The 11,722-nt window shown below is 44.0% G+C and overlaps 1 protein-coding gene across 4 annotated transcripts in view; it reads right to left on the bottom strand.

The window, feature by feature from the left end:
* Positions 1–3,701: 3,701 nt before the first annotated feature.
* EGF (epidermal growth factor) overlaps positions 3,702–11,722 on the bottom strand; it is a 98,662-nt gene continuing 90,641 nt past the window's right edge. For 2 of the 4 annotated variants that reach the window (XM_034771515.1, XM_034771518.1), the window contains 2 exons: positions 11,601–11,703; positions 3,702–6,507 (listed from right to left, as the gene is read on the bottom strand). In XM_034771515.1, the coding sequence (XP_034627406.1) occupies positions 6,281–6,507; positions 11,601–11,703 (330 nt within the window). In that variant the 3' untranslated portion in view covers positions 3,702–6,280. Of the gene's footprint in view, positions 6,508–9,644; positions 11,514–11,600; positions 11,704–11,722 lie in introns of those variants that run through there. The other 2 variants (XM_034771517.1, XM_034771516.1) reach the window with 2 other exon arrangements.

The following is an 11,722-nucleotide window of genomic DNA, read 5'->3' as shown; positions in this document are numbered from 1 at the left end:
TGAGACCATTACTCCTTGTTCTGTCATCTGCTACCACTGAGAACAGTCTAGATCCATCCTCTTTGGAACCCCCTTTCAGGTAGTTGAAAGCAGCTATGAAATCCCCCCTCATTTTTCTCTTCTGCAGACTAAACAATCCCAGTTCCTTCAGCCTCTCCTCATAAGTCATGTGTTCCAGCCCCCTAATCATTTTTGTTGCCCTCCGCTGGACTCTTTCCAATTTTTCCACTCCTTCTTGTAGTGTGGGGCCCAAAACTGGACACAGTACTCCAGATGAGGCCTCGCCAATGTCGAATAGAGGGGAATGATCACGTTCCTCGATCTGCTGGCAATGCCCCTACTTATACAGCCCAAAATGCCATTAGCCTTCTTGGCAACAAGGGCACACTGTTGACTCATATCCAGCTTCTTGTCCACTGTAACCCCTAGGTCCTTTTCTGCAGAACTGCTGCCTAGCCATTCGGTCCCTAGTCTGTAGCAGTGCATGGGATTCTTCCGTCCTAAATGCAGGACTCTGCACTTGTCCTTGTTGAACCTCATCAGTTTTCTTTTGGCCCAATCTTCTAATTTGTCTAGATCCCTCTGTATCCTATCCCTACCCTCCAACGTATCTACCACTCCTCCCAGTTTAGCGTCATCTGCAAATTTGCTGAGAGTGCAGTCCACGCCATCCTCCAGATCATTAATGAAGATATTGAACAAAACCGGCCCCAGGACCGAACCTTGGGGCACTCTACTTGACACCGGCTGCCAACTAGACATGGAGCCATTGATCACTACCCATTGAGCCCGACGATCTAGCCAGCTTTCTATCCACCTTATAGTCCATTCATCCTGCCCATACTTCTTTAACTTGGCAGCAAAAATACTGTGGGAGACCGTATCAAAAGCTTTGCTAAAGTCAAGTTATAACACATCCACTGCTTTTCCCTCATCCACAGACCCAGTTATCTCCTCATAGAAGGCAATTAGGTTAGTCAGGCATGATTTACCGTTGGTGAATCCATGCTGACTGTCCCTGATCACTTTCCTCTCTTCTAAGTGCTTCAGAATTGATTCCTTGAGGACCTGCTCCATTCTGGCTTTGGAATCTATGAATTTAAGTTCCCTGTAAGCTGTGTGGCCGTCTGGCTGCACAGCAGCCTATTAAGCACCATGCAGGTGTTCAGGGAACCTCCCTGGCCAGGACTTTCCATGGCTGGGGAAGGGGCCTTACTGGAAATTTTGGGAGGCGGGCAGCCCAAACCCAGCCCTGTCCCAGACCTGCCACCGCCAGGGGAGGGCGCCTATCCCGCTGCCCCAGTCCCGCAGCTGCCGCAGCAGGGAGAGGCACCTCTCCCTCCCAGCCCAGGTGTTGCTATGAGGAGAGAGAGCTGGGGGGGAGGGGAGTCCTCTCTCCCTGCCGTAGCCCCGGGGAAGCCTGCAAACCCCTCATCCCCGGCCCCACCCCAGAGCCTGCACCCTCATCCGGAACCCTCACACCCCTGCACCCCAACCCTCTGCCCCAGCCCTGAGCCCCCTCCCTCACTCTGAACCCCTCAGCTGACCCCACACCACCAAATTTCAAGTCTCTGTTCCAAAGGATGAAAGCAAGGCAGCTTCTCTAAGAAACGGTTGTAGAATATTTTTAACATGGGCAAAACGATGTGTTTTCCCCCCTAATCTCAGTCTGAAAAGCCACTTTTGCTGAAGTTTTTAGGAGAAAAAAAATCAAACTGAGGCAGACACCCAGCATGGAAAATTTGAGCCTGAACCGGTAAAGTTTGGCAAAGTTATAACTAACTAGAAACAGGATCTTATAATGGAAAGTGTCAGGCAACCTTGCCTCTAAGTGTTACTACCTGCATTGCCTATAATCAACATTCACTCTCTTGTATCAATGGGAGTTTTTCCAATGGACTTCAATAAAGGCAGGATTATACTCCTAAATGTTTCTCTCTTCATGCAGAAATCTCTCTGTATCTAATCTTAGGGTATGTCTACACTTACCTCCGGGTCCGGCGGCAGGCAATCGATGTTCTGGGATCGATCCCGAAAGTGCTCGCCGTCGACGCCGGTACTCCAGCTCGGCGAGAGGAGTACACGGCATCGACAGGGGAGCCTCCCTGCCGCGTCTGGACCCGCGGTAAGTTCGGACTAAGGTACTTCGAATTCAGCTATGTTATTAACGCAGCTGAATTTGCGTACCTTAGTCCAAAGTGGGGGGTTAGTGTGGACCAGGCCTTAGTCTCACTTTTCACTTTTTGTTTTAAAATTCTTCTTTCTAAAACTTAGCGTGACACATATTAATTTCATCTCATAAAAATCTAAGTTTACTTGTATATTTTTAGGGATCAATTCTACATCTGCTCCATTCACAGAATTTTCATTATCTTTAATGGGATTTTGACACATTCAGTGGTCAGATCAGGTAAGAAAAGAGGTGATATAGCCATGTGACTGTGTTGAAGGGAGCCTTCAATCTTCAGCACACCCTTGTGGGAAAACCAGATGACACAACAACTTTGCCTCAGTTTACCCTCCTTCATTGGTGGACCAATTGCCATTTAGCCCATTTGCTGCAACCCTCTAGCCAAGTCACTGGTAGCCTTTTCCCCTCTCAAGGTGCTAAGGAGCCCAATATATCAGGATGTCAATCACCCTAGATGAAGGTAATACAATCCTTGGCATCTTCAAGTATCATCTTCGCTTGTTCTAGGCCTTAATAAACCTCCTTGCTGGGTGTAAGTAGGGACACCCAGACCCACCCATTCCTTTAGGTTCCAGACCAGGGACAACATATAAAGATATTGGCATCAATCTTTCCCAACCCCTTGCTTTTCCACTGGACTACTTCCTACCATGCCCCTCTTGCAGGTTGTTCCTGGTGATCACACCCTCTGGTCCTCTCCTCTTGGAGATTGAGCTTCCTGTGTGGCTTCTCACCAGTCTGAAGAGGAAGGGTCCACGTTTAAGTAGCTCTTAAGCCTCTATGGCAGTCACCTGGAACTCCTTCGCTCCTGCTGCCCTCTCCTTCAGGGACAGCCCCAAGGTATAAGCTACCTACTGCAGCTCGCCACTCTCAGTTCTCCCCTATTGGCCTTCCAGTCTTCCTTTGTAGGAACCATCCAGTCTGGTTCTCCCCAGCTGGGTCTAATCCTTAATTACCTGTCTCCCCTCCAGGTGCCACAGAATGGGCTAATTGGGCTCTCCAGCTCTCCTTAACCATGTTACTGCCAGTATGGGATTTTATACGTCCCATTCACCAGCTCCCACTAACTTCAGTGTAAATCCTAGGCTAACACCTTGGACTCCATTGAAAATGTAGCTTAAGACCATCAGTCATGTTTCTACACATATAAATAGCAAAGGTCATTTTAGAAACATTCTCATGTGCACAGAAAGGAGTAAATATTCAGCATAGTACATGGGGAATTAGTCATGCAGCTTCTCACTGCTTATGAGAATTGTATAGCTAAAATCCCACATTGCCCATTGAACACTTACTTGATACTCTACTAAGGCTGGGATCTAATCTTGAGGTATGGAGGATTTATACTAATAAGGATTATCCTTTAAACAGTCAGAGAAGAACCATATCTGTGCATGCTGTACATACACATTAGTTTTTGCAGCTATGCTGTCCCCGTTTGGATTATCAGTAAATGTGACATGTATTAAATTTAAGCCATCATTTTGCACTCTGTTCTATCAAAACAATGGAAATGCGAGGAATTATTTATTTTATAAATCACAAACTTTATAAACATACAAATAAACCAAATATATTATATTTATATATACTTCTTTTCCTTGTGGTTTTAGCACTAAAAAGCATTTTCTGTTTAAATCTATGTGAGTTGAGGAAACAAACAAGTTAATGTTACAGTCACCAGTACCCCCACTGTAAAAATGTATACTTTTGACTTTCAAAACTCTCCAGTGAAAGCTACCAAATTAGAAATGAGATACTTTACACAAAACTAAGGCAAAAAGACTGTGAAGCGTGGATTTGAAACTGTACAATTTTTAAGGCCTTTGAAACACTTTTGTTTTAGAGATGGTCCAAACCCAGAAACTGAACAGTTTAAGACAGAGGAAGTTTAGATCCAACTGTCAATCCCTATTCAAGGAAGCACTTAAGTACATGCTTGACTTCAAGCACATGCTTAAGTCTCATTGAGGTCAGTGGAACCTAAGTATGTGAAGTGCTTCGCTGAATCTGGCCTTTTTGTCTGTCTGCCCTCTGTTCTTATACCAAGACAAGCGAAATCACTGTCATAAACAAATACCCCTGCAAAGACTTGGGAAGTTTGGGTTCAGATACAAATCCACACTTGGAGACTATGATCCATCTCTACTCTGTTCAAAGTTTAGCTATTTACCTTACAGTCCAATCTACATATTGAGTACATATGGTTCAACACAAGGGTTGTCCCCTCTTGTATAATATTTAGTGTTCTAACACTCTTCAAATCACTTCAGTCTAAATAGAGGAGTCCATCTGTTCATGTGGGTGTGTGTAATTGCAATTAATGTTAATGGCAGTTACAAACACATTGGAATATTTCAGAGTAGAAATGAAACAAATCTAACATTTATGAACCTTTTATAAAAGATATATTTCATAACTTTGCACTGAAATCAGAGCTGATGTGGTGATTGGATAATTGTGAATTCAAATACCACAAGCTCAGTTCTCCTATTGCTTACACCAGTGGAGTCAGTGGCGTTATCCAGCTATAAAACTGGTATAAGCGAAAGAAGATTCGGCACTGAAACTGCTTAGAGTACTTGCTCCTCCAATCACTAGTCTAGGGACGTAAGAAATGGATGGGAAATATAGCCTGTCTTTTTAGCAGAATTCTAAAAAAAGGATTGCACATATATGTGAATAAGAATAACATTTTCAGCTATCTAGATTCAGAAATTATAACACTATTAATAGTGATGGGCAACTCAGTGGGTATTAGAGATGAGGATTCATAATTAGTGCAGGACAAACCTCAAAAATATTGGAGGTTTGATTCTGATGAGCAAACAGATGTCTGCATGAGTGGGGTGGAGCTGCACATGGGAATATTCATACTATAAGTAATATAGCTGATTTGCAAATACTTTAAAAACAATCGCAGCAATTCAAACAAGCTGAATTCAAATAATCTGAGATCATAAACAACTAAGTGACAACTCTCTATAAAACAAAGCTTTACAATTGTTAAGTTTTACAACCTTCGTTTAGAATTAATTAGAAGTAAATTGTAGCTGCTTGGATGTCAATGATAAAAATAAATCCTCTTCTATGTTTACATTCAATCCCATGGATTTAATGTGGCAGCACAAACAAGTTGGTTTTGTGTAAATCAATCCAAACTGGATTTTTTCCTATGTTTTTTTATTAAATGTGTGTATTTGGTATGGCAGATGGTTGGAACTCTTTCCATACGCCAGACCCATCCATAATGAGCCAGATTTCATTCTCAGTCACACCACTATAAAGTGAGAATAACTCCAGTGCATTTATACTTGTAGACCAGAGAAGAATCTGGCCCATTCTCTCATCCCAGGAACAAAACATTTCATCATCTGAAGGGACTTTGAAGATTTTAGATAGGAAGATTTATAAATGACGTAGCTTTCCCCACAGGCTACATCTCCCTTGCTGGATAGAATTGATGCTCATTTACACAAAAATTCTTATGGTCCAGCTAAATCTTAAAAGTATAGGATCTCAATTTGCTCTCACTTACACAAGTATCCATCAGGAGTAACTCCACCAAAGTCAAAGGAGGTACCCTAGTATAAAACTAGTGTAGGGGAGAGGATCATCCGGCCTACAGTGTCCCTGAGTAGTATTTTAATGAAGACATTATTTTATCTGATTCTACTGTATCATCTTAGTTTACAGAATTGCAATTTCTCCATATGGTCATCCTGGTTACCTGTTACCTAGTTTGTTTTCATGACTTTTGAATGTATATGAAGAAAGCAAACAGCCGAAAGTAACAATAAAATCATTCAGAAGATGTTTGTTTCTAATGGTCACCACCTGGGGTGAGTTCTCGTCCAGTGTCCTCTTAGCTGCAAAGTACTGAAATTAGTAGGACCTTTACAGTGATATTAAAAATGTAATAGAATATTTAGCACTGGTATATTCATCTCGGCAATGCTTCCAAGCAGAGATGATAAGGAAAGACTGGCAAGGTATTTTTTTTAATGTACAGTTTAAAGAAAAAATATTGCTTCAGTTTGTAAGTTTCAGTTCCATACTACCCCAGCTTCAGCTCAGTTCTCGGGCTCTTTAATCGGGCTGCATTAACAGGCTGGATGGTGCTGGGGAGTGAAGGTCACTTTCCAACATCGTAATGGGGCTGGTGCTCCACTGAAGCTGGTGAGGGTTCCTCTCTGCTTCACCAAGCTGAGGCTTCCTACCATTGAGAAGCTGTTGCCGGCAGCCCTGCTCTCTCTCCTCTTCTGCTAGCATTTGTGCTGCTTTGTGGTTTGTTGCAGGCTGAGGTTGTGCATATGCTGGACGAAATGGATAAATGTTACTCAGAGCCATCTGAGAACATGGATAGCAACTAGCAAGAAAATTCATAAGCAGGGCCGGCTCCAGGCACCAGCTGAGCAAGCTGGTGCTTGGGGCGGCAGATTGTTCGAGGTGGAATTCTGCCCAATCCTAGGGTGGCATGGCCGCTTTTTTTTTTTTTTTTTTTGTTCCGCTCCGGCTGCCCTGTAGGGCAGTCCTCTTCCTTCCCTTCCCGCAGACCAGAGCGGAGCCCTCACGGCAGGCGGCAGCACAGCGGGAGGGGCCACATAGCAGCACCCCCGCTGTAGCCCTGGCTGCCCCCCTCTCCCTCCCCCCCCCCCCCCCCCCCCCCCCCCCCCAAGCCGGTCCGCCTGCACCCGCGCTCCGGCCGCGCCGCAGGTTTTCTTTTTTTTTGCTTGGGGCGGCCAAAAAGCCAGAACTGGCCCTGTTCATAAGACCAGAACAGCAGCCATACTGAGTCAGACCACTAGTCCATCTAACCCAGTATCCTGTCTCTGACAGGGGCCAGTGCCAGAGCTTCAGAGGGAGTGTAAAGAAATGGCAATTTTTGAGAGATCCAGCCCTGTCTTCCCCTCCCAGTTTCTGCCAGTCAGAGGTTTAGGTTGCCCTAAATATGGGGTTACTTACATCCCTGATTACCTTGGCTAATAGCTGTTGATGTACCAATCTTCCATGAATTTACCTAGCTTTTTTGAACCCAGTTATACTTTTGGCCTTCACGTCCCATGGCAATGAGTTCCACAGATTAATTGTGCATTTTGTGAAAAAGTATTAACTAGTTTGTATTAAACCTGCTGCTTATTAATTTCATTGGCTGTCTCCTGTTTTTTTGTATCATAGGAAATGATAAATAACAATTTTCTGTTCACTTTTTTCCATACCATTCATGATTTTATAGACCTCTATCATATCCCCTTTAATCATTTCTTTTCTAAGATGAACAGCCCTAATCTTTTTAGTCTCTCCTCTTATGGAAGCCATACCATCATCTTTGCTGCCCTTCTTTTCCTTTTCCAGTTCCATTATATCCTTTTTGAGATAGGGCACTTTTAGATTTTAAGAAACAATTTTTCAAAGACTTATCACTTGGCCAGATTCCTGCTATAAAGCATGGGAATATGAGCACTTCAAGGAAATGGTGTAAGAATTCATTTTCACATGAGCAAAACAACACACAACCTTAAGGCAGACAGCTGCCATGGAGAATTTCAGCCCAAATGGTTAAAGTTGGACAAAGTTATAAGCAACTGAGAACAGGGTCTTATAATGGAAAGTGTCAGGCATTCATGGCTATAGGCTATACTACTAGCTGTGCCTATAATAATGAATGGTACTATTCTGTTCCCATAGAGTAGGGTAACCAGATGTCCCGATTTTATAGGGACAGTCCCAATATTTGGGGCTTTATCTTATATAGGCACCTATTACCCCCCACACCTTGTCCTGATTTTTCACATCTGCTATCAGGTCACCCTACCATAGAGAGTCCTTCATCTAAGCTTATCAAAGCAACTTAAAAAGTTGGATAAGCATTTAAATATTATTCTCATTTACAGATGGTGAAAACTGAGTTAGAGAAATCAAAGGGTAAATTCACCTCGCCCACGCACAGCCTGAATAAATAGGCTTTGTACAATGAATTGAAGAGGGATTAGGGGTGGAATTCACCACCCAACGTTGGTGCATTATGTAGGGCAGCTCTGCAGTCTTTCTGCAGCCAGTACTCCAACAAAGGATCTGAGCTGGTCAGCTCTGCACACGTCTTCCTTAGGTGTTTGTGGCTACAGTATGCATATAGCCATGGGCCCCCTTCACCTTGACTCTGCTCCTCCTCCATCCCACCCCCAATTGACCCACCTCCACGATAGTATATCAGGAGTCCATGTGGAAGCCCATCTCCACTTCACCCTCAATATGACTTTTCAACTACTAGAAGTTGTGTTAGCTCTTTTACAGGCCCAAAGACCAGAGTTTGGTCAAGAGACCAGAGGCCTAGCAAAAAGTGATTAGCTAAAAGAAGCAGAATAAACTAAGATAACCTTGCTCATAGACTCATAGACTTTAAGGTCAGAAGGGACCATTATGATCATCTGGTCTGACCCCCTGCATGCTGCAGGCCACAAAACCGTCCCTACCCTTCCCTTGACTCTGCTGATGAAGTCCCCACATCCTATGTTTTAGTGACTTCAATTGGCAGAGAACCCTCCTGCTAGCGATCCCTGCCCCGTGCTGCGGAGGAAGGCGAAAAACCTCCAGGGCCTCAGCCAATCTACCCTGGAGGAAAATTCCTTCCCGACCCCAAATATGGCGATCAGTAAGACCCCAAGCATGTAGGCAAGAGTCTCCAGCCTGACCCTTGTTAGCCATTATACTATTTACCTTCCATTGCTCGGTATTCCTCAGCTAATATGTTTTACCATTAAACCATTCCCTCCATAAACTTATCTAACTTAATCTTAAAACCAGACAGGTCCCTCGCCCCCACCGTTTCCCTCGGAAGGCCGTTCCAATATTTCACCCCTCTGACGGTCAGAAACCTTGTCTAATTTCAAGCCTAAACTTCCCCACGGCTTGCTAAGATAGGCCTGGTCAGCAAAATTGCCAGATGTTGGAGCAATAACTGAATATTGTGTCTTATGCAAAGTTGCAAATAGAACAAAGCAGCCCTGTTTCTGTTGTGCTTGTTTCTTCTGTAGGAGATGTTCTTCCCATATTCCAACCTTGAGTTCATGAAGGGTTGGAACATGTAATTATAAGATATGGCGTCCTCCCACCTCCCTTTCCCAGGGACCAATGCCTGCCTTAAAACACTAAGGAGACAATCTTTATTGTCATATACTTTCACTGTTGCTTTGCTTTATCCCCTAGGAATGTACCTGTTGGACAATCAAAGGAGTTGCTTCATTCCTATGGACCCCAAATCAGAATTCAACATCTATATTTTATGCTAATACATTTTATCAAAGTATTAATTAAACGTTAACTTGTTAACTTAAAACCATGGGCGGAGACATTATGTAACCTGTTAACCATTGGCTAATGTGCTATCTTATCTTGCTGCAAAACCTATCCCAGGGTGTGGAACTGCCTACCCCGTCACTTTTCCCCACCCACAGAAAATCCATATATTCTATTGTAATCAATTGATTGACAGTGTCTCTGAGCCTAATAAGCAAGGGGACACTCTGCCAGCGTTGTGCGTAATAAACTCGTAATAAACTTGAACTCTACATGGTGTGGATTTATGTTCCTTCATCTGCTATCCCTGTTAGCATAGGGGTGAACTTTACCCTAAATTAATTGATCAAGGGCTCTCATCAAATAGGTGGCCGTGCTGGGAACAGAACCCTGGTGCCATAGCCCCCAGTCTCCTGTTCTACCCACTAGAATCCCCACCTCCCACAACATTCATGCTTTGGAAAATTGGAGGATTTAAAAATGCTAGTCTGGTTAGACTCTTTGGAAAATCCCTCTAGGCATCTATCTGCATTTTTAGGTGTCTAAATACCTTTGCAAATTTGGCCCTGTTTATAAATTGTTGCTCAGAGAGAATGAGCAATTACAACTCATGATAATTGCGGTAGACATGAGTTAAATATGAGCACTGAGAGGACTGGTGCAGTACATGGAGCCTTTCCTCCATCGGTTGCCAGTTCAAATCCAGCCCTGGTCAGACGTCAATGAATCCAGCTGACAGCTGAAAGGCAGCATGCTCTAAATGAAAAAGCACAAGCGTCAGGAACTTCTGGGTTCCATGCCAGGACTGCGGCTGATTTAGTGCGTCTTTTCCAAGGTCAGACTTCCCCCATCTGTACAACGCAGAAAATGCCTGCTTGCTTGTATCACCGGGGTGTTGCGAGGAGGCTTCAAAAGTTAATGTTTGTATAGTGCTTTGAACCTGGAAGTTCTAAATAAATACAAACACAGTGCTATTATTCTCAGAATCCGATGGCTGGTTATTCGGACGTCTGCGCGAAAGTACTGGTCTCTGCCCAGCTCCTAATGGATAATGTGTGCGCACCTCACAAAATCACCAGCACTGACACTAAACAGACCACGTGGAGTGTGTCAGCAGGGGTCAAGGACTGAGTGGACATTATGCAGTGATGTAAGTGATGCTTACTCAGTGCCAAGTGGCCTTAAACTGGCACTGGATTCCCATGGGGCACCCCTGTGTAAGTTGTCTCCTACACCAGCTACCTCCTTATGCTCCTGGTGTAAGGGGCAGGAGGGAGCATGTCAAGGATGGGCTAATGTCATAGGGGCATGGCAGAGCTGAGCTCCATCTATGACTCATACTCTATTGGTGTTATGCCAGGGTTATACCCTGAAATCAAGAACCCTCTACCAGCTCCCTGGCACCTGCTTCCCTCCAATATGGTGGAAGGGCCAGGGAATGCAAATGGACATTAAGAGTTCAATGTTCAGTGCAGCTTTCTACTCCCTAATCGAAATGTAAATGTCATTAATCCCCACTGAATAACACAAAGTCATTGGGAGAGACTCAATGACATAACAAATAAAGAAATACAGCTTTTGTGGAAAAAAGAACAAAGTTCACAGTGTGTTTCTGAGTAAAGCCATCGCATCTGCTCAGGCAAAAACTAGGGGATTTGAAAGGATCACTAGCCACTACATTTTGAGTATTTTTGGCTCAAGGAGCACTTCTAGGCTCCTTACTTCCTCATGATTCTCCTGGCAGAACTGACTGCCACATTGCAGGATGTGGCTCACTTATGCCTTGTCTTTGAATTGCCACTCTAGGTTGGAACTATTTAAACTGTGAATAGCAATTTACCTCTCTCTCAAGCAAGATCCTTCTTGAACATCAACAAACGAGATCTCTGGAGAGATGAAGACTGTACTTGCCAACCAGGGGGGACATCAGAACCCCAAGCTGTCTGAGAAGCTGTCGGATTGTAATGCTGTCTCCTCGCTAAGGGGCCAGGAATGACCGCTTTTGTGCTGTAACGCTGACTGACTGCTGTATACAAGGACACACTCTGCGGTGATAGCTGTTAGATTTTTCCAAGTAAAGCTGCTGCCAAAGATTAAAGAAAATCCTACTCACCGGACTCCGAAGGGCAGGGGTGACCGTGATCGGTCATCTCACAGTCCATTAGATTGACAGCTCTGCCTTCCTTGTGACTGTTACATGCCATCACAACAATGAACTGGAAAATATACACAAAT

Source organism: Trachemys scripta, chromosome 5 (assembly GCF_013100865.1).
Source record: "Trachemys scripta elegans isolate TJP31775 chromosome 5, CAS_Tse_1.0, whole genome shotgun sequence".
Lineage (NCBI taxonomy): Eukaryota > Metazoa > Chordata > Testudines > Emydidae > Trachemys > Trachemys scripta.
The sequence above is the reverse complement of the archived record's forward strand: the minus strand, read 5'-3'. Positions and strand labels throughout refer to the sequence as shown.